Source organism: Callorhinus ursinus, unplaced genomic scaffold (assembly GCF_003265705.2).
Source record: "Callorhinus ursinus isolate GAN/ISIS: 27379988/994484 unplaced genomic scaffold, GSC_fseal_2.0 scaffold52, whole genome shotgun sequence".
NCBI lineage: Eukaryota > Metazoa > Chordata > Mammalia > Carnivora > Otariidae > Callorhinus > Callorhinus ursinus.
This window is the reverse complement of record NW_027397114.1, coordinates 3,993,700-4,016,750: the sequence shown is the minus strand read 5'-3', so window position 1 is coordinate 4,016,750 and position 23,051 is coordinate 3,993,700. Positions and strand designations below refer to the sequence as shown.

Genomic DNA, 23,051 nt, shown 5'->3' with positions numbered 1-23,051 from the left:
TATTTTTAATTTGGCCACTGAACGAACAACCAAATCTTCCCTTCCAGCAGCCGAGCCGATATGTTTTCTCACCAGGGTATTAATTAGCCGGCTCTGGGAACGGCCAGCCGGGTGGCTCCGGTGGCTTAGCAGCCCTACCAGTCACAATGCCATGGCTCGTGGACGCAGCAGGACCCTGAGGCTTCAGCAGGGAGCGTCCTCCTTCTCAATAAACTCAGACATGGGTACTGGCTAACTTGTTAAACACATTTATTGGTTTCTTGACAGTAATCAAACACAGTGAGTGACCATTATAAACAAGGAAAGAAAGGCATTCGTTTGTATTTTGTGAGATCCGGCTGCACCTGGAGAGAAAAGACACCCCCTTCCCAGGAATTTACAAGGCAAAGTGCATTCCTTCAAGGGAGCATCACAGTGGGGTGGGGGGATGGCAGTTTTGAAATGCAAGAAATCTGTCGCCTGCTATCTCAGGCTGAAGCTCACTTTGTATGAATGATCGAGCCATGGAGTGGAATTAAAGTTATACTTGCTTAGCAAATGCATTCCTGATTGCCACAAACTCAGTCAAAACTGGCTGCAAATGAACAGAACACATAGATGAAGGAACAAGTGAAATCAAAGAATGCAGTTGCAATGGAGTCAGGGCTTTACCTGTAAGGAAGGAGAACAGACCAAAGGCGGAAAAAATGAAATTAACTTGTTAAACACATTTATTGAGCTGTTAACAATAACCAAACACAATGTATGACCTTTGGAAAACAAGAAACAGCAAATGGATCAGTTATGATCTTGGCAAATCCTACTACAGATATGCGACAAAGGGGAAATAATTCCATTTCTTTATAGTCTGCAGTGATATATATACAATGTGTATCTCTTCAAGGTCTGTCCTTTGCTTTTTGAATTTTTTTTGAGTAAACAGAAGAATCATAATCTAGAAATAAGTGTCCTTGGCCAACTTTGTCTTGGTTCACCTGTCACCAGCACCCTCAGAGGATCCTAGGACACCACCCGAGATAACTTGATGCCAAGAACAAAGTCTGCTTGATGCTGTCGGAGCTGTGTTTTCTCCTCTCTCTCTTTTGGAAGAATTTTGTATGTACAAACGCTGAAAAGTCTCATTGGGTAGATTTATTAGTTCAGGAAAACAGTATCAAAATTGTAATCAGGCTAACTGGTTATTTTCTTCTAAGACCTCTTATGAATGAGCCTGTTTTTTCTGAAACTTGACTTCCCATCTTGAAGGCCATGTTGAGTGTGTCTGTGTGTAGATTTGTTTGCATGTGTTCACATGTGTGTGCGAGTGCTTGTGTGTGTGTGTGTGTGTGTGTGTGTCGGTGAGTGTGTGGAAGAGATGTGTTCCTCTGCCATGGTTTTGCAGACACTTTTCATGAAGAAAGGGCCAATCCAAAGAGTGAATGAGGCTTGAGGGAGAGAGGGAGAGAGAAGAAAGAAGGGGGCATTCTAGGTTACATCAATTCACAGTTGTAGCATTTCTTCTTGAGATTCTTCTTGGTCTCGTTCCCTACTTGAGGAGCCATTCATTTACTGGAAAGAGAGAGAAAGGAAAACACACACACAAACAACACAAAACGAGGCATAGTTGAATTAATGCACACAAAGTTTGGGGGGCTTACTCCAAGGGGGAAGGGACGGTTCCGTAAATTGTATGTATGTATCCCAACCTCCCCCTCTGCTTCCTCATAAACCTCTAGCCCGAGCTGTCCCATAGGGTTGTTACCAGTCACATGCGGCTACCATAAATTCAATTAATTAAAATGAAAACTAAAAATTTAGTTGCATTGTTGTACTAGCCACACTTCAAATGTCGGATAGCCACATGTGGCTAGTAGCTACCATACCAAACAAGGTAGATATAGAACATTTCCACAGTTGCAGAAAGTTCCAGTGGATGGCAGTGCTCTAGATGAGGGTTGGGCAAATGACAGCCCACAGGCCAAATACAGCCTGTGATCTGTTTTTGTCTGTAAAGTTTTATTGGAACATGGCCACACCCATTCATTTACATATTACCTATGGCTGCTTTCTCTCTACAACATAAGAGTGTAGCAGAGACTATATGACTCAAAAGCCTAAAGTATTTACCAATTGGCCCTTACAGAAAAAGTTTGCCACCCCTGCTCTAGACTATAAGCTCTGCATGGATGGGGCCCTACCTGTCTTCATCACCACTGTATTCCCATCACTTAGCTAAGTGCCTGGCACACAGTAGGTGCATCATAACTATGTGTTGAATAAAGGGAAGGCTCAATGAATGGAGTATTTTTCTGGTAGTTCTGGCTGGAAGGGAACAGAAAATTATAGTTTTGACACTTTGCATGTGTCTGACAGAGGAAAAAGAAAGAAGGAGATGCAGGGGAAGTAGGAGAGATGAAGTTGGGGGACCAAGGGGCAGCGGCCTGGTAACATCCATAGCCCCCATATTAGGGTGGCATGTTATTGCTACAAAGGACTTCCCCATCTAGGCTCTCATTTGCTCCTCACGAGTCATGAAGTTGATGGTATAGAGACTGTCATGAAAGAAGGCAGGTCCAGAGGGGAAATGAGGTGGCTGGGTTTACCTGGCTTGGTAGTGACAGAACCAAGCCAGGAGCTCAGGTGTGTGGATTCCTTGTTGAAGACATCTCCATGACTCCGTTTTGCCTCCATCTTCCTTTCTATGTTGAGGGTTTACCACAACGACCAACAGATACTTAGCGTGTGTAGGAAGAGAGAGAGAGAGATGGATGTGGACGAGAGGGTTACTGGAGGCAGGAGTCATCTTAAATGTCTCCTTTAGTAGGGATAATAGTCATCTCTAGGGACATAGCACCGGAAAAAGATGTGCTCACACATGTTACCTCATTGGATCCCAATGGCCTGGCATCCAGAGTATTTGCTCCCCTTTTGGGAGAAAGGGGGTGAGAGTCCATTGTGCACATAGCTAAAAGCTTGAATGCTTCTAGCTGTCCTGTTCTAACAGATGACATTGGAAAATCAGCCTCTCTGGGCCCTTGGGTAAAATGGCAATAAAACTGCTGTCTTATGCTAAGCGAAATAAGTCAGAGAAAGACAAATACCATATGATTTCACTCATATATGGAATTTAAGAAACAAAACAAATGAACAAAGGGAAAAAAGAGAAAGAGAAAGAGGCAAACCAAGAAACAGAGTCTTTAAGTACAGAGAACACACTGATGGTTACTAGAGGGCAGGGGGGTTTCGGTGAACTAGGTGATGGGGATGAAGGGGTACATCTGTTGTGATGAGCACCGGCTGATGTATGGAAGTGTTGAATCACTACACTGTACACCTGAAACTAACATCACACTGTATGTTAACTAACTGGAATTTAAATAAAAACTTAAAGAAAAAGAAAAAGGAAAATACCTCCCTGGCTCCCATCAGTTTAAAGTCATGTGCTGTATATACTAGAGGCCTGAGATGAGGTCTGCAACTTTCTGAAATGTCCTTAGTGTAATGATTTGGAACTATTTCTGCAAAAAAAATGTATAGAACCCTAGCCAAATATTCTTTCATGGGAGCACTTTCTTCCTTGTGAAGACTGTGTATCCTAGGCAGCTGTCCTAACTTGGGCTCCAATAAAACTTCCTCCCTCCCCCCCCTCCCCCCCTCCCTCCCTTCCTTCCTTTCTTCCTCCCTCCCCTCTTCCTTTTTTTTTCAATGCCCTCTTGCTTGAACTGGAAGGGATTTGAATATTTGACACCCCCTCCCTCATCTCTGTCTCTGTATGTCTATTTCTATCTCTGTCTATCTCGAACGCTACAGAGGTTTTACCAACAGGAAAGCACCATACAAATGGAAGGGGGTGGTCTCACTGTCATTTGTGATCCCAATTCTAATAAGACGACTGAGCCCCGGCGGGGGCCCGCTGCCCTCCAAGCCAGCACACCCACCTCTATACTGAAGCTTCTGGGCTCGGTTGTTCGGACAGTCCTTCCCCTGTAAACTGAAGTTGATGTTGGTGCGGATGCAGCGGTTGCTGAGCGGCTGCACAGGCCTGAAGTTGTCACTCATGCTCAGAAAGATCTGAGACGGCTGATTCTGGCTGAGCAGGCGTAAGGAATGCATCTGCGGGGAGAGACACAGCTGAGTCCCACCTACCCTCCTAACTGCGCTAGGGAGCATGTCGGACTGCGTAGACTGTGTCCAAGCCAGGTGGTCCTGGCTATCTGGGACAGGGCACACGTGAGCGCTGCAGAGACCCGTTTCATGGATTCGGGTGTGCTGCAGGCCTCCTGATGCCTCCGTGCATGGAGTGAGCCAGGCTTCTACCTCACCAGGTCATGCATGTCTCTGAGCACGTCCTTTGCTCTCTCTTAAGCTCAAACATGCCATCTGTCAAAGGAGGAAATCCATCTGGTTGTTCTCCAGGGTCCCTTTTTCCTCTGACACCTCATGGTTCCAGAATTTCCAATAATTCAGGAAATTATTCCCCCCCATGGGTGTTATCCACACCGTAGTGGTTGTTCCAGGGGTCAGAGCTAAATTAAGCTGGATCAATTTGGTTGCTTTTCTGTCACTACGGGGACGGGGCGGCTGGACTAAAGGTTTTCTGCCATGTTCCAGCCCAGGACTGTTTTTAACAGGAAAGGAGGACAAAGAGAATGTGCAATAAGAAGTGAAAGAGAACAGAGAGGACAGACTTCCTGTGAATTCTGGACATCAATTTCTGATCTCAACTTCCATAGGATGCCCCCATATTTCTTGAATACCTCCTTTTTTCTAAGTGAGGTATCTGGAGGGGGTGGCTTGTCACCAAAAGAATCCCAATCAACACAGATAGGACTGGAGACTTCAAATGCTTCAGACTGTTGGGTCATGAGTACATATCCTGTCAAGGAGATTGGATTCTGCTTCCTTTGCTCATCTTCCTTTTGAGTTTTATAGACGATCTTAGAATGTCGGAACTGGAGCAGACATGACTTACCCCCCTTGTTATAAAGGGGAGGAACTTTCATTTCACATAGTGGGGGTGACAGCTGTGGGAGTGCACAGAAAGCCATTGGCAAAGCTCACACCCAGTGCTCAGACCTGGTTCTCAGGTAGTTCAAGGGCATACTAGCCCTGTGAGATGCTCTAAAAATACTTCACGTGTCAATAGTTTGTGAAATGCTCAACATCCCATGCCTCTTCTTGGAAACTGACACATATATTATCAATTTAAAGGCCCTGACAAGTTTCCCAGTAAGGAGATCTATTTATTTATTTATTTATTTATTTATTTATTTATTTATTTATTTATTTAAAATGTAGGCTCCACAGTCAGCATGGAGCCCAACCCAACATGGGGCTTGAACTCACGATGGTGAGATCAAGATCTGGGCTGAGATCTAGAGTCAGATGCTTAACCGCCTGAGCCACCCAGAGGCCCCTATTTAACTTTTTTAAAAATCCAGCCTTTTCAAACATTTTTGGACACACCATCCATTTTGCTCACTTGCTGTTTGAACATAATGACTGTAGTGCACACTTTGGGAACTGACCTTGCTCTCTTTTCTCATTCAGACACGTGGGATGCTTCTACAATTTGTTCATGCTAAGCCTTTTCAGATGCTGGTTTTTCAAACATAGGTGTGGTGATTTCAATTGTGGACCCCCAGAATTCATAAATGGAAGTCCTAACCCCCAGTACCTCAGAATGTGACCTGATTTGGAAATAGGGTCATCATAGGTGTAATTAGTTAAGATGAGGTCTTTGGGGTGGGCCCTAATTCAGGGTGACACAGGTGTCCTTATCAAAAAAGGGATTTGGGCAAAGATGCAGGGGAAGAACGCCACATAAAGCTGGAGGCAGAGTGGGCAGTGCTTCCAGGAGCCAAGCAACACCAGAGATTCCTGGCTACCACCAGAAGGACGGGTGTGGAACAGATTCTTCCTTACATCCTCAGAAGGGGCCAACCCTGCTGACACCTTGATCTTAGATTTATAGCCTCCAGAGCTGTGAGCCAGTACGTTTCTGCTGCTTAAGCCACAGAGTTTATGTTACATTTTGTCAAAGCAGTCCTAACAAACTAATCAATCGGCACTCCATAAACCCAGCCAGTCTTGACATCATTTTCCCCATTAGCCGAAAGACCGCAGAAAAGCTCACCTGCATCCTGGTTATATAGACAGGTTTGTTCATTATTATCCAACTTGCCGTCTCATAGCAGGGTGGGATAGTCATCGACCCATCATACGTAATGAAACTAGAGGTCTCTGGATATAGTTCCTCTATATTAAGTCCCTGTAGTAAATATGCATCATCTAGAGAAGGAAATAAGAAAGACTTAAGAGTTAGGTTTCTTGAGAACGTGCTGGGGTTGCTGACAATTTCTTTTTCTTTTCAGACTTCAGAAGACCATATCTGCAGGATAGGCTACAAAAATGAGCACCACGCCCCCGCCCCAATCTCAGTTATTTTCAACAACAAAGGCTTATTTCTTGCCCACATACACGTTAACCCTAGGTTGACTGGGAGCTTCCTCCATGTCATCATCGTCCACACTCTGGGACTCAGGCCCTGATGGCAGCTGCTATCTAGACCCTTATGAGTAGCAATGAGAGAAAGCAACCGAGATGAAGCATATGTTGGCTCTTAACTCTCCCATACCAGCAGGGGCACATGTCACTTCTCACATTTTGGTAGCCGAAAAGGTAACATGGCCAAGGCTGACATCAGGGATTCAAGGAAGCACATTTCTCTGGCAGGACGGGGCACTGAATATTGGCAAACAGAAGTGTAGTCTACCACGAGGGCACAAGAATGAACCAAGTCCTTGCTTATGGTCCCTGAGACCTAGACCCATAGCATTAGAGTCATAATGAAATACTCAATTAAAGGCTTCAGGGCTGATTGAAACATTGCCTGGTCGCCATTCTTATTTATTAACATTGTTTAATTAAAAGAACATTAAGAAAACACTTTTAAAAAGAAAAGCAAATCAGGCCAAATTTACCATGAGATTCAACAGTTAAGTCCAACAGCTGATTTCATTTTTGTGGGTCTCTTCCCTATTGCGCCCACGTACACAGCCTTTTCTCTTTTTACATCTACTTGAGATAGTCACATTCATATGCATTTTACTATTAAATGTGCTTTTTCAAGTATGAGAGTGACATAAGTACATATCAGACTATATAGAAAAAAGAGAGACAACAAGACGATAATCAATACCTCAGTCATCTGAAACAGTGGCCATGAGCAGTTTGGTCTATTTCATTCTGATTTTTAAATTCAATGCACTCGTTGTATTTCTGTAAACACTGTAATGTACTGAGGTTTTCAAACACCCACAAATTCCAATGACCCTCTCTCACCCTCCTCCTTTCCCTAGGACCCCTCCCCTTCTTTCTGCACACTCTTCCTCTCTTCTCCTGGCTTCCAAAACACAGTGCTTGGTATTCCTATTTTTCTGGCCATTCTTTCTCAGGTTCTGTTGATTCTCCACCTGCTTCTCTTAGTGTTGACATTTACTGGGGACAAGTCCAAGGCTTTTTTTTTTTTCTTCCTCACTCTGCAGTGAGAAGCCCACCTACATCCATGGCTTCCATTGCCCTCTGTGGCTGGTGACTCCAGATGTAAGTGTCTGGGGGTCTTGTCATGAGTGTCTACCACTGTTGTCGGTCCAGGAGGCCCAGGGAACCCAGTGCCTGGCAGGTGGAGGGAAGAGCCTGGCTCCTCCAGTCCTCCTAGATTCTCTCATCCATGTTTCCAACTCCCAGTGGGAAAGGACTAACTCTTCAGCAGTTGACATAACCTCTCAGGTTTAGGACTGTGCCCGTATAATGGTATAAAAGGACTTTCACATACAGCTGGAACCCCACAATGACCTATAAGATTGGTCAGGCAGATAATAACATCCCCATTGACAAGATCAGAGAGGCAGAGTAACCTGCCAAAGGTCACAGAGCTGGCTGGTGACTACAGAGTGGGACCAGTTCTCCCGACTTCCAGCCCAGAGTCATTCATTCACTCAACAGATGTTCAGTAAGCACCAGTTTGTGCTGGGCCTAGGATTAGGTGGGGTCTGGGGAGAGAGCAGTGAACAAGATAAATGCGGTGCCCACCCTCATTCTATTGAAGAGACAGACAAAAACAGCCAAATTAATAAATGCAAGCTCTCCTATCAGGTGGTAATGAGTGTACCTTGGCCAGGCCTGTTCTGACCTTCTGATCCTGAGCATCAGGGAGGCTAATCCATATTCTTGGGCACAGGCCCCCTTCCTTTCCCATCTCTTCCTCCAGAAATTGCTCACTCAAGTTTCTCTGATAAAAAAGAACCATCTCTGCCAAGGGAACTTGAATTTCAGTGCTCCTTCACTCGTCAACGGAATTAAGAACAAATCAACTGATCCAGTTGTTTGGAATGATGTAAATAAAACCGCTGTCTGCCTGCTCCATCCCCAACTCCTCCTCCTGGCCTCAGACCACCCCGAGGGGGGACCTGAACGTCTCCAGAGCTATGTCCACAAAATGACCATAGAGGCGGACAGAGTGGTCAAGCTGAATTTGGAGGCCAGCGCTAGGAGGAAGGCCTTTCTTTCAATTTGCGTTACATGTGTCCACCCTCCCATCCAAAGACCAGGGAATCCAGACAAGCCCAGGAGAGACGCCGTGATTGGCATATGGCTGCCCTGGGGGTCCGCACTCTGGCCTGTGGGGTCAGATGCTTCCCCGACAAAGCCACGGTGTCCAGAGCACACACCAACGTGATGCTCCTTGGGAGTCACGTCAGACATCAACACAATAAGCTTCTGTTGAATAGCCATCATGTGGCTCTGTTTCTTAAGCCCCTAATATGTGTCAAGCACAACGCTAGGTATAGGTGAGCAGGATGTAATTAAATGAATGCAGCAAGGAGCCAGAGACAGTGACATGGATCTGCACTGGGTACATTGAGAGGTTGTCATTTCTGCCTGGGGGTGGGACTCAGGAGAGTATTAATCGAGGAGCTGACCTAAACTGCATTTTGAACGACAGGAGGTAATCAGTGTGTGGCTGGCAGCAGGTGGCTGTCAAGGGCACCATAGACATTTCTGCCAGGGAAAGAACTGAGGATGGAGAGAGAGATGCATGTGGGCTAGGGGTCGGAGTGGTGCTGGGGAGCTGCAGGGGTTGGGGGGAGGGGTGTTGTGTGAAATGAAGCCGGCGGTGGGCACAAGCCACACCCGGGAGGTCCTTCTCTGCGCTGATGGGAGTTGGGGCTTCCTCCTGTAGGCAATGCGAAGCCACTGAAGGGTTTAGAGCAGGAGAGTAGCAAGATCAGATCTGCACTTAATGGTGCCTGTTCTCACGGCGCTTTGGCCCAAAGATTAACATATTGAATGAGAGAAGGAAGCATCTTGCACATCTTTATTAAAGGTCAATGTGATTTGTTTAACCAAGCTTGCACGCAGAGCATATTGGGTACTCTAGCATGCTGCTATTATTGTATTTTATTTTATTTGGGGCGGTGGGGAGGAGGGAAGGAAGGAGGTGGTGGAGCGAGGGGCATTCCAGGCATGACTGGAATAAAGGAAAAGAACATTTCTGTTTCTCTGAAACCAGAAGCAGCCTCTGTGTTGCATTCATATTCGAGGCAAGTGTTGGTGTGTGTGGGTGGTGGGGGAGGGGCAGGCGAGGAGCAAGATGCTATGTTCGGGGATGTAACCCACACAGTAGGGTAACAGCATGCTCCCAAAACACTGCTGTGCCCGTATCCCAGACACCACCCGCTGGGGTCCTGCTGGGAGATTCCTCTTCGCCCACGTCCCCTGAGAGATGCAGTGCTCCATCGGGGAACTCGGGTAGCTTGCGAGCAGTTCCACCCTCCCGCGATCCTCACTCACCACTTGGTTTTACACTTCACCTTTTGCCCTTCTCCTTCTTCTTCCTTCTCCTCCTTTCTTCTTCTTCTTTTCTTCTTCTTCTTCTTCTTCTTTTTCTTCTTCAAGATTTTATTTGTAAGTAATCTCTACACCCAATGTGGGGCTCGAACTCACAACCCTGAGATCAAGAGTTACGTGCTCCACCGACTGAGCCAGCCAGGCGCTCCACCTTTTTGCCTTTTTTGTTTCCTTACGCTCCAGAACTTGGAAAGACCCAGTGTGAAGAGTGTGAGCATTGGACTCAGACCTGAGTTCGAATGCTGAAGCTGCTGCTCACCTTCCGTGTGACTTTGGGTGTGCAAGTAACAGCGCGAGCCTCAGTTTCCACATCTGTAGTATGCAGATGGTTGGGGTAGCCATAGGACTGAATGTATATGTCCCCCCAGAATTCATATATTGAAGTCTTAACCCCTTATGTGACAGTATTAGGAGGCACGGCTTTGGGGAGATAATTAGATACGAGGATGGAGCCCTCATGAACGGGATTAGCACCCTTATAAAAGGGACCCCAGAGAGTGCTCTCACCCCTTCATCCTTGTGAAGATTCAACAAGATTTCTGTAACCCAGGAGAGGGCCCTCGCCAGAACCCAGCCATACTGGCATCCTGATCTCAGAATTTCAGCCTCCGGAACTGTCAGAAGTAAGCGTCTGTAGCTTGTAAGCCACCCATCAATGTAGTTTGTGAAAGCAGCCCAACCTAACTGAGACAGAGTACTTGCCTCCGAGTTGTTTGAAGAACAAATAAGATCACACTTTTCAAGTACAGATGGTCCCCAACTCAGGATAATTCAATTTATGATTTTTCAACTTTATATTGGTGTGAAAGCAATACTCATTCAGTAGAACTCATACTCTAAGTTGTGAATTTGGCATCTTTTCCCAGGCCAGCAATAGGTGGTAGGATCTTCTTCCGTGAGGCCGGGCAACGAGCTGAGCCTCCCTGTCAGCCCCTGGATCGTGAGGGGTCACAGCCGGTAACCTCCAGCCATTCTGTACCCACGCACAACCATCTACATTCTGTTTCTCACTTTCAGCGCAGTATTCAATAAATTACATGAGATAATCAACACTTCATTATAAAATAGGCTGTGTGTTAGATGATTTTGCCTAACTGTAGGCTAATGGAAGTGCTCTGAACACGTGTAAGGTCAGCCAGGCTGAGCTATGATGTTCAGTAGGTGAGGTGTATTAAGTGCATTTTTCACCTAAGATATTTTGTTTTTTTAAAAAAGATTTTATTTATTTATTTGACAGAGAGAGACACAGCGAGAGAGGGAACACAACAACTAGGGGGAGTGGGAAAGAGAGAAGCAGGCCTCCCACTGAGCAGGGAGCCCGATGTGGGGCTCGATCCCAGGACCCTGGGATCATGACCTGAGCCGAAGGCAGATGCTTAATGACTGAGCCACCCAGGTGCCCCTCACCTAGGATATTTTCAACTTATGATGGGTTTATCAAACGGAACCCCAGGATGACCTCTTCCCTGGGATAGGCTCTGCTTGACCTCCCTGAGGTCTCCTGGCTCGCTCCAGCTGGGTTAGTGTCTTCCTTTCTCATCATATTTGTTGAATCAGCTTGCCAATAATAACTTACTATTTAAATGTCCCCGCCAAATATGCGTGGTCAAATGACTCAAAATTTGGCCACTTTACACATGTGTGCAAATGATCTGAAAGCCATCAAGTATTGATTTTGGGGTAACAAATAAAATTTAGTTGGCAGGCATACTCACAAATATGGACTCTGTGAATAATGGGGATTAGCTGTATTTGTTTCTGTATTAAATAAAATAGCATGCATTTTTTGAAAAAAAAAAAAATAAATGTCCCCGCCACCCTGCGAGCTTTTGGGAGAAGGGCTTCTGTCTTTGATCTCTGAATCCCTAGGCTTCCGCCTGGGGCCCACCATGTACTGGGTGTTCAAGGAACACTGATTGGATGATCAGTAAGACAGTTTCTGCCCAGCAGCTCCACCTGGTGATGGTGCTGGGCAGAAACTAAAGGAAGAAGAGGAAACATCATTTGTCAGGTGATGGGGAAAGATCTCTGAGGCTCCAGTCTGTACCACTAGCTTAAATACATATTGGCCGCTCCTCTCCCCAAATAGAGCCCCTTCTCCCCCCCCAGATATCAGGGCGGGAGTGAGACTGGTGCCTGTCTCCGTCTGGCATCACCGTGTTCCTACACCAAACACTTACACTGCTGTATTTACATTGCTGAAATTGGTGTAATGTCTGTCTTCATGGTTCCCCACACTCTGCCTCGGGCTGCCATTAAGTCAGTGTTCCAGCTTTTAGGGATTGGAATTTGAGAACCACAGGCCACCTTTTTACATCTTCTATTCTCCCCATGGAGACTTGCTTGGTGTATTTGGCGGGATAAAGGCCATGGAAGCCAAGAAAAGAATACGGGCAAACCCCACGGTTTCCAGCCCTGGGGTCAAGGAACACCGGGGTGGGTTCCATGACTGACCAGGTCAGGAACGAAGTATGACCCACTTCCACTGTCTGTGCAGCGACCAGCGGAAAACCATCAGTGTGTGCCTGTCACCATTATCCTCTGGGCCCTGAGACAGAAAGGAGGCTAAGAACGAATGTGCGGGGTGGTGGGTTCTGCTCGCCAAACTCTCATGGATCGATACATTCATCAGTAAGGATGGCAAAGATCTAGAGGTCAGAGTTGTTTGTGGATAGAGAGATACAGATTTGAGGGGAAGCTCAGAGGCCAGTGGGGGTGGTCCGTTTGGTTTAAGGATATTTATTGAAAGGAAGAAGTTCAAATAAATTTTCATGTTTAAAGAGAGGTTTTCTTTCTTCTTATTTTCTCCATTTTTCTGCCTCATCTTTTCTCATCATCTTTCCATCCACCTATCTTCGAACTATCCAACTGTCATACGAGAATGTAGCTTAGAGGGGGCAAAGCCCTGGACTTCAACCACGAATCTTAATCTGAGTCTAAGTTCCAGTTGTGGTTTTGCCAGGAACTTTCCTCTTCCTTCGCAGCTAAGTCCCGTAACCTCTTACTGTGGGCACCAGACTATTCTGGATAATTGCTCAAGTCATCTTCAGGTGGAAAAAGTCCATGGACCCCCAAACATCCTTCAACATAAACAAGTTTCTGTAGACATATTTATCCTCGGTCCGTCCAACTTCTGTAATTCTTTATGTGTTGGCTACATCTCTATAGTATGGGAAGACCCCTGGGAGAATCACTAGGGATAGAACAGTTAGGTGCAGCTTGTACCCAATTTTATTCTTTCAAAGGACTGGAGAAGACAGATGTGCTTTTAATTTTATGACATGCTCTTGCTGATTCTGTGATTTATCTTATACTGAGTTCTCAGTGATGGATACAACCCTTACGCTGATTTTTTCTTTTTTTTTTTTTTAAAGATTTTATTTATTTATTTGACACAGAGAGAGAGAGAGAGAGAAGGAGAAAGAGAGAGAACAAGCAGGGGGGAGGAGTAAAGGGAGAGGGAGAAGCAGACTCCCCACTGAGCAGGGAGCCCGACCCTGGGCTCAATCCCAGGACCCTGATATCATGACCTGAGCTGAAGGCAGATGCTTAACTGACTGAGCCACCCAGGCGCCCCGCTTCTTCCTTTTTTTAGTAAGAAAATGTCCTATGACGACATGCCTAGGACTGCAGAGTGGGGGAATCTTTCCCTTGGTCTGAGCTTCAATGGCAGCCTCTGTTAAATGTGTCGTGTTTACTTATGTGAACCACTGAGAGATGTAACACCGCCTGGCTCCCTGCTTATGAAGTTCCCGTTCAGAGAGAGCAGTTCCAATGAGCAAACGACACGGCGGTTCCAGAGATCGATACCGGGCTGGCTTCTGATCAATAAGGAACTATTTGGCAATTTTCTCATATGGAATGACATTTCCTCTTGTAATCCGAGGCAAATCCGAGTGAATTGAAGAAAGGCAATTACCAAAGAATAAAGTAAGATGATTTTTTTTGTTGTATACAAACAATCGGTGAAAAACAGGACCCCCCAGAATTGGATTCGTGGAGGGAACCCCTCCTTTCCTGTCCCTCGCTTCCTGGAGTTAGCACTTAGGTTGCAGCATGGCAAGTGGTCGCTACATTTCTCATTCTGTGCAAACATTTCCAAGGCCAGTCTTTTGAAATGAAAGTACAAGTTCCATTAAGCATAGAGAAAGGTACCAGAAGCAATATGCTTCAACTCCCCGGTGATACTTCGTCACACTGAACACTGCACCCCTCTGAGGAGCGGGTGCCCAGAACACTTCCCAAGGACCTGAGAGGTATAAGGCAGTTACAAGTTGCTCTGTCCTTGCCGATGCATTCGTCTTTTAGCCAGGGTCAGGGCACGGGCCCAGAGCAGAGTTATAAAGAGGCAAGACAGAAAAAAAAATGTTTTAAGGGGCTCGTACTGTGTGTCAAAAACATGCTTAAAATCTCTCCTCTGAGTGCCTTCGGTTGTGTGTCTTTTTTTATTTCCTTGGGGGGAATATATTAAGACAATAGCAGGATCTTTTTAAATTTGAAATCTGGGATCTTTTGGATCCTTATTGGGCTGAAGTTCACCACTGTATTTACAATCTATGAAATGAACGGAGTATGTGAAATTGAAAGAGAATGAAACCACCGAAATGAAACACTGTCCTAGGACGACATCGGAAGAAAGCCTGCATTTGTATGTAACGTTCTAATAAGCACTCCCTGTTCCCCATTTAAGAAGGCTCTTTGCACTCCATTAGTTACTGGTTTCACCCTTGAAAATATCATAAAATCTTTAAAAAAAAAATAACGCCAGCTCAATGAAGTCAGGTGGATACTAAAATGATAAGAATGTTACCTTTCATGCAACTGGAGCTCTGTAGCTGCTAATTAACACAAGGAAAATGGAGAGATATTGGCATTCTTGCAATATACCACGTTAAAAAATTAAAATACTTCATAAGTTACTGATATCTCCTCCAGAAATCCATTCAGAAAATCCATTTTTCAATGTCATGATTTCAGTCTTGACCCTCAGTCTACTGAAGGGGAATTTAACTTTAATAAAATGGATTTTCTTTAGAAGACTTTCTAAATTCAGCCTGAAATTAATTCTGGCTGGTCTTTTCCATTGTCGGTCCAGGTTCGTGAGAGTGTTTTATAAGATTTTCTCAGACATATGAAATCTAAGCTTACAAGGCCTAGTAGAACCTCACTAGGCCATTACTATCCACTGCATGGCTTCATTGACAGGAGCTGTGCGTTATTTAAAGTAAGCCGTATTGTGTGCCCAGTATTGTATTCACCGCAAACAGTTTTTATTTGGCATTATAGTGACCTATCTCCCACCCTTCAGGAAGCTGAATTTGACCACCATGCACCTTTGGACGATTTAGGAACGCACAAAACAATACACCTCGTTTATACCAGGCATTGTCTAGGCAACTGACTGATTGCCTTGCTTAATCCTGACCCCAACCCTCTCAATATCAGGATAATTATCCTCATTTTACTGATGAGTAAATCATGATTTCAGAGTCGTTAAGAAACTTGCCTGAAGTCACACAGCCAAGGAAGTGGTAGAGCCAGGAGCCCAGGTCTGCTTCATTCCATCTCTCTTTGCTAGAGCACATTGCTTTCCGTGAGTGCGGTGGTTTCACCACCGTGGTATCTGGCTTCCAAAATTTCCAGTCCTTTTGGCAAGATTCTCCTTCTTGTTTTCTTTTACTGATTCCCTGGCATTGATTTTCTTAACTGGCTCAATAGAATGATTTTGCACAATTCCTTTTTCTCCTAGTCCTCTAATCTGTGACCACCTCAAGCAAATGGACTGTGGACCTACTAGGTACCATTGTGGTGATTCCACCCCATGCTTCCATGCTTGCTCCCACTCACCTGTACCTCTCCAGCTAGTTGATGAGACAGACATGCAAGAGCCTCTTCCAGGGTGGGATTTAAAAGATATCTTTAGAAATGATTTGCAATCCTAAGTACGGGTATTTGAGCTGCTCTTTCAAAAATGAGGAAATGTCCCGCCTCTCTCCTCTATTTATTCTCACTCATGATTTCATCCAGGTTTAAATGCCATCTGGATCCCAGTGACTTCCACATTTATATATGCAGTTCTCTCTCCTGAAATCCAGACTCATATATCCAACTGCCCACGCTTCACCTCTTCTTGGATGCCCAACAGACATCTCAAGCTTACCACGTTCAAAACTTCTCATTCCCTTCCCCACCCACGAATACGCTTCATCACAGCTTTCCCCAGCTCCGCTGATGGGAGTCTTCCCTCCAGATGCCTGGGCTAAAGCATTACAGTCATCCTTGACTCCTCTCTTTCTTTCACATCATAAATCCAATCTATTGAGAAATCTCGTGGCTCTTCCTTCAAAATATACCCCATCATTTCTCACCGCCCCCTTCACATTGGCCTGGGATCATGATTGACATTGTTGAATCATTGGGATGGTTGCAATTATCTGCCAGCGTTGACCCTTGCCCCTCTACAGTCTCTTGCCAAATATGCAACCACAGTGATCCTTGTTAGCAGATCTTAGATTCCCTGCTCAAAGTCTTAGATTGATTTCTCATTACAATGGCCTCCAAGAGGAAGACTGACAGGGAGGATTGACCCATCTGGAACAAAAGTCTACACCTTCTCAGGTAGTGAAGGCAGTGCCACTGTGTCCTTCTGAATGAGGCTGATTCCCACCAGTGGTTCCATGCCAAGGCACAGGCAGGAGTGGCAGAGAGCTTGGAACAGGATGAACCTGAACTTTCAACATGCCCACCAGCTCTATGGTTAGTTTCTGTCTCTTCCATTTCGCAAACAAATGCAAAAAGCGAGGAGATGGCTCTTGAAACTGAACCGAAGTTAGAATTAAGAAAAAAGGCATGCTGCCCAGTTTCATGCAATGCACAAGTATCATCATTACAACTAGTTTGAAGACCTCGGAGCTAAGGTTTTCTCTATCCCTAGAGAGGAAACGTGATGGGAAGATGGGGGCACAGCAAAGTTCCCAGGAGGCCCTGTGTTTGAATCCTTGCTCTCTCACTACGGACGTCTAGATTATTGGTCAGGAAGTGTTCACTCCCATCCCACCCCCACCTCCATGGGCGGATTTTGATATTGGGCTTGGCCATGTCTCTTGCTTTGGCCAGTTAAGAGGGGATGGAAGTGACGGTTTGTGAGTTTCAAGCCTAAGCCTTACGGAACATCACGTATTTCTGATCTCCACCATGAGAAGTGCTTGCCATGGCTATCTACCCAATCCCAGAAAAGCAACAGCCATGTGGGGCCAAGCTGCCCTCACTGACCCATAGACCCACAGCTGCAACGGGAGAAATCAGTACTTCCTATTGAATGCTTGTTCGCTGTGCAGAAGTTGCTGACTTATACAGCTGCTTACTAAATGGGTGTCTTTGCCAAATCGCTTCCCTTCTTCAGGCCTCGGTTTCCTCATATGTAAATTGGGATAGCAATCAGACCCACTTTGAAGGTGGGTACTTTCCCCAGGTGGGAGGTGAGCACCAGGGAAGGTGCTGCCGGTAAAGCTATCAGCACAAAGCCTGAGATGTGGGAAGTGCTCAGTGTTGCTTCCTTACTCCTCATGCTCAGCACGTGGCACAGTAGGTACCATGTCTAAGTGAGTGGGGCAAGTTGAAGCTATGCTGGGGTGGGATTCTGGGTAGCAGCAGAGTGGGTGGGGGTCCAGGTCAGGTGTCCCTGGGTAATGTGGTTGGGTGGCCCTGGGGGCAGGGATCAATTTCTTTCACTCTTACTCAGAAGTATGGAAGCAGGGGACTCTGATAGATGCCCCCAAGCAGGTAGTGATGTCTCCCCTGGGGAGGCTTCTGGGCTTGTTTCCCACCCATGATTCCCATTCACTAGGAACATCCCCTACTTGCCACCAGGCCAATCTTCCGCAGGCTGGCTGCCTCGGGGAGTTTAGCGGATGGAAGAGTGCTGGTGCTCTCCTGCTGAGCAAATCAATCCCTTTCAGCCATGGTGTCCTGGGCATAGTGGGGTCGAGGCCATTCCCACTGGTAAGGCCACCATTATCCTTGCGGTGTGTGATAAAGGTGCTACCGGAACAACTCCCTTATTGCCCAGAGTGTAAGAGCACAAATAACTGCGACTAGGAGGCCTAAAGCAGTTACCTCTCCCCATGTGGGGTCTCTTTGTCTTGCTTTCATTCCCTTTCTTTTTCCTTGGCCATGACTGAGGGAGAAGGGCTGCTCCCACTGCCTTCCATTTGCATTTCTAGGGCATTTCTTCAAATAGGCTTCTGCCTAAACTCCTTGGAAGGCTTCAAGACCCTTCAAGATCTGGACCCAAACCACCTTTCCTGTCACTCCCTCTGTCCCTGTCACTGCTAATGGCAGGGGCCACTCATGCCTCCATTAATTCAGGCCCTACCCATGGTTGTCGTGTATACTATGGGCACTGCAATGAACTGCTGAGGAAGGCAGAGTTTCTCCCCCTGAGCTCTTCACAGTCCTTGTAATGCTCTCCTCACCTAGGATGCTGCTCCCTGCGCTTGGAATGTCCTCCCTCCTTCCCTCTCTTTTTCCCTCCTTCCGGCCTACCTTCCTGCCTGCTTTCCTGTCTTCCTGCCTTCCTTCCTGCCTGCCTTCCTCCTTCCTCCCCTTCCCCCCTCCCCCTCTCCTCATGTCTCTCTCTCCCCAGCAGGTAGTTATTCATCTCTTCAGTCCTTACTGAAATGGCACCCGCTTCGTGCAACCCTGCCATGTATTCTAAGCAGATCTGCTGTGATCCCAAAGAATTCTCTTTAGATTTTTTTACATCGTGCTTGTTACATAAATGTCTCTAATGCACTACAATCTGTCTCCCCACCTAGAGAGTGAGGACCCTGTGGACAGAAAACGTGTTCTATTGATCTAGCTCGTGGCACCCAGGAGCCACTCAATAAATATCTGTGGAGTGAGTGAGCGAACAGCTGAATGAAGGTCTTGGGTTTTCACACTGCTGCCCACTTCAGCTATCGCCCAAGCGCGGCCTTCTCGGTTCCCATGGAGCTGACGGGGCGGCAGTCAGCATGGACGCTTCATTCCAAAGAGATGAAGCTGGAATTTCCCTCAGCCGAAAAAATGGCCATCTGCCATTGGTCCCAACGAGACCTGTGTTGGCTCTCCAGCCCCTTGTTTTTTTTTTTTTTTAATTTTTTTATTGTTCTGTTAATCACCATATATTACATCATTAGTTTTTGGTGCAGTGTTCCATGATTCATTGTTTGTTCATAACACCCAGTGCTCCATGCAGAACGTGCTCTCCTCAATACCCGTCACCAGGCTAACCCATCCCCCCACCCCCCTACCCTCTAGAACCCTCAGTTTGTTTTTCAGAGTCCATCATCTCTCATGGTTCGTCTCCCCCTCTGACATACTCCCCTTTTCTTCCTCTCCTGTTATCTTCTTCTTTTTCTTTTTTCTTAAAATATGTTGTGTTATTTGTTTCAGAAGTACAGATCTGTGATTCAACAGTCTTGCACAATTCACAGCACTCACCGTAGCACATACCCTCCCCAATGTCTATCACCAGCCACCCCATCCCTCCCACCCCCAACCACTCCAGCAACACTCAGTTTGTTTCCTGAGATTAAGAATTCCTCATATCAGTGAGGTCATGTGATACATGTCTTTCTCTGATTGACTTATTTCACTCAGCATAACACCCTCCAGTTCCATCCACGTTGTTGCAAATGGCAAGATCTCATTCCTTTTGATGGCTGCATAATATTCCATTGTGTATATATACCACCTCTTCTTTATCCATTCATCTGTCGATGGACATCTTGGCTCTTTCCACAGTTTGGCTATTGTGGACATTGCTGCTATAAACATTGGGGTGCACGTACCCCTTTGGGTCCCTACATTTGTATCTTTGGGGTAAATACCCAGTAGTGCAATTGCTGGATCGAACGGTAGCTCTAATTTCAACTGTTTGAGGAACCTCCATACTGTTTTCCAGAGTGGCTGCACCAGCTTGCATTCCCACCAACAGTGTAGAAGGGTTCCCCTTTCTCCACATCCCCGCCAACATCTGTTGTTCCCTGACTTGTTAATTTTAGCCATTCTGACGGGTGTGAGGTGGTATCTCATGGAGGTTTTGATTTGGATTTCCCTGATGCCGAGCGATGTTGAGCACTTTTTCATGTGCCTGTTGGCCATTTGGATGTCTTCTTTGGAGAAATGTCTGTTCATGTCTTCTGCCCATTTCTTGATTGGATTATTTGTTCTTTGGGTGTTGAGTTTGATAAGTTCTTTATAGATTTTGGATACTAGCCCTTTATCTGATATGTCATTTGCAAATATTTTCTCCCATTCTGTCGGTTGTCTTTTGGTTTTGTGGACTGTTTCTTTTGCTATGCAAAAGCTTTTTATCTTGATGAAATCCCAATAGTTCATTTTTGCCCGGGCTTCCCGTGCCTTTGGCGATGTTTCTAGGAAGAAGTTGCTGCGGCTAAGGTCGAAAAGGTTGCTACCTGTGTTCTCCTTTAGGATTTTGATGGACTCCTGTCTCACATTTAGGTCTTTCAACCATTTGGAGTCTATTTTTGTGTGTGGTGTAAGGAAATGGTCCAGTTTCATTCTTCTGCATGTTCTCCAGCCCCTTGTTTGCACCAGAACTGGGACCTGTTCCTGAGGAAGGCCACCCTTCCATAGCATGGACCCCCGTGGGTCGGCAGCAGCCACGTCCCTTAACGTGAATCAGACCCGTGCTGGGCGTGGGGCGGGGAGGAAAGTCCCATTAACAATTGACTCTGCAGCTGGCAATCTGTTAGACTGGGCGTTGGGGCTTAATGTGCGATTTCATGGCTTTTCACAGTCTCTACACAGCAAATTCGAGATGATTTGAAAACACTTTATTTAATTTTCATGCTTTTTTAATCAAAAAAGTTAAAAAGACTAATAATATTTTATGGGCAGTTATAAAATGTGCTATTTGCACATGAGACAGAAATGCCTTCCTTAGATGAGCAACCCGAGTGTGCACTGGGGCTTTGGTGAGGAAGGGTGCGCTGGTTTGGAGACAACTGATTCTTTCAGGGGATGTCCGTTGAGGTGCCCTGGGATTCTCCAAGTTCATTCACCGCCCCACACCCCAACCTTTTCATGTGGAAGTGACTCGGCAGTGAGCACCTTGTGGGGAGGGCTGGGGTCAGGCCATCTTTACGTTTGGGGAGCCTCGCCTGGTGTTTGTCACGGGCAGGGGTACAGAAAATGTTTTCTGAATGAATGAAGGAAGGAAGGAGGGAAGGGTTCTCCATACTCTCCCTCCAGCAGTCCAAGAGGAGACCTGAAGGCATTCACTCTTTTCCCCATCGCCACCGGGAGCAGAAGCAGCAGATACAGCTGAGCTCCTCGATTGGCGGAAGGGCACTCCGAGGGGGTGTGGGTATAAGAATGTTGGCATGCTGCTTTTTACTTTGGTGAAATCATTATTTACCTATTGCTTAATTCAAAATCCCAGACCCAGACGGACCCTAGAAACTGGAAGTTCAATTTCTTCACTTTACAGATGAAGAAACAGAGTTAACATTGAAGAAGCTCCTTGCTTAAGGACAAAGTTGGGACTTGAATCCCACTTTCCTGCTCCCTCCTAATTAGTTAAAAAATATTTTTTTCCTTGTACTACTTCTTTTGTCTCTTGGCACGAGCTAATAAGCCTTTCCCAACTTCTGGGATTGCTTTGGGAGAAGTAGCACCTTTTTCCTTCTTCTCCTTTCAACTTTGCACAGCACTCCCTTTTCTGCTTAAGGATTCTGGGGATAAAACACTCTGGAAACCCAAAGAAATGGACAGAGTCCTCTAGAGCAGTGGATCACATATAGCAGTGCAGAAAGATGCCTCAGCCTGAAAAGGGGGACCCAGCGACACAGAGAGGGAGATTTGGTCCAGCTCTGGAAATGTTGAGGTTGGATCCAAACTACCTGGTGAATGCTTTTTCAATCATATAACTGGTGAAGCCCCGAATGTGGCCAGCTGACATGGTGGAGTTTGTCAGCTAGTAGAGTCCCCCAGCTCATTACCAATCCATGAGATAACGATGACCATCCTCATAATAATCATTATTGCCTTAGACAGGCGTGGATGACAAAGGCACCGCGGGGACATTCTTTTGAAATGAACTGCTTCTTAGCCAACCCTGACTCTCCAGAGTGACTTTCTAGAGAATTAAAGGATCATGAAGCTGAAAGAGGCCCTCTGAGATCATCAGTTCTGGCTTGCTACCTTCAGACAGGACTAACCTTTACAGAATAGTTGTTGTATAGGAAATCGAACCAAACTTACTTTTATATGTTATTCTTGTGATAGTATCTCTGTTGAGCATTCGATTAAGAAATGGGTTTGATGAATCAGAAACCTAGGAGAAAAAAGAAAATATTAATGACTAGGCAGTGCTATCTCGGAATAAATACTGCCTCCTTGCATTCACTTATTCATTCATATTCATTGAGTGCCTACCATGCGCCAAACAGCATGGTGGCTGGAAATTCAGACATTAAATGCACACACTCTACTCTCAAGAAATCCTAGTCTAGAGAAAGAAGACAGGTGAGTAAATGAATGGTTATAATAGAGTGTGAAGATTGCTATGATAGAGTTGCAGGCATGATGATATTAGGGGAAGATCACCCACGTGGGGAATCTGGGGAGCTGAGTGAGCTGGGTCTTGAAGGATGGGTGGAAACTACAAGGTGCTTTGCTGGTAGAATGTGGAAAGGAAGAAGCGTAAGGAAAAAATTGCATCCAGAGGATCTGTGCATATGGACGTGAGAGAGTGAGAACTAGTTATGCTCCGGCAAGTACTTCCACGTAGCTGTTACTGAGGGTATGGGGTGAGGATGGAGGGTGAGGTGAGAGAGGTAGGCAGGGGCTAGCTCATATCAGGCTTTGAATGTCATGGGAAGATATTTAAGCTTCATTCTGAAGGGATGAGGAACCATCAAAGAGTTTTAAGTAAAGGGTGGGGAGTGACATTTTAGGAAGGGGACAGTTATTCCTAGACAGTGAGAGAGAAAGAATACCCAGAATAGTGGTATCAGGGGATGAAAAAAAATCTCTAAGAAATAATTTAGAACCTTATATAATTGCTTATTAAAAGAATCAAATATATCATAAGCCATGCCATTGTGTCAACCAATCATCCATCCATCCACCCATCCATCCATCCATCCATC

The 23,051-nt window shown here is 45.8% G+C and overlaps 1 protein-coding gene across 3 annotated transcripts in view; it reads right to left on the bottom strand.

The window, feature by feature from the left end:
* Nucleotides 1-232: 232 nt before the first annotated feature.
* Nucleotides 233-23,051, bottom strand: part of CA10 (carbonic anhydrase 10) — a 524,645-nt gene continuing 501,826 nt past the window's right edge. For all 3 annotated transcript variants that reach the window (XM_073883802.1, XM_073883801.1, XM_025859284.2), the window contains exons 7-10: nucleotides 22,162-22,234; nucleotides 6,116-6,270; nucleotides 3,918-4,092; nucleotides 233-1,548 (exon numbers count right to left, since the gene is read on the bottom strand). In XM_073883802.1, the coding sequence (XP_073739903.1) occupies nucleotides 1,526-1,548; nucleotides 3,918-4,092; nucleotides 6,116-6,270; nucleotides 22,162-22,234 (426 nt within the window). In that variant the 3' untranslated portion in view covers nucleotides 233-1,525. The remainder of the gene's footprint in view (nucleotides 1,549-3,917; nucleotides 4,093-6,115; nucleotides 6,271-22,161; nucleotides 22,235-23,051) is intronic.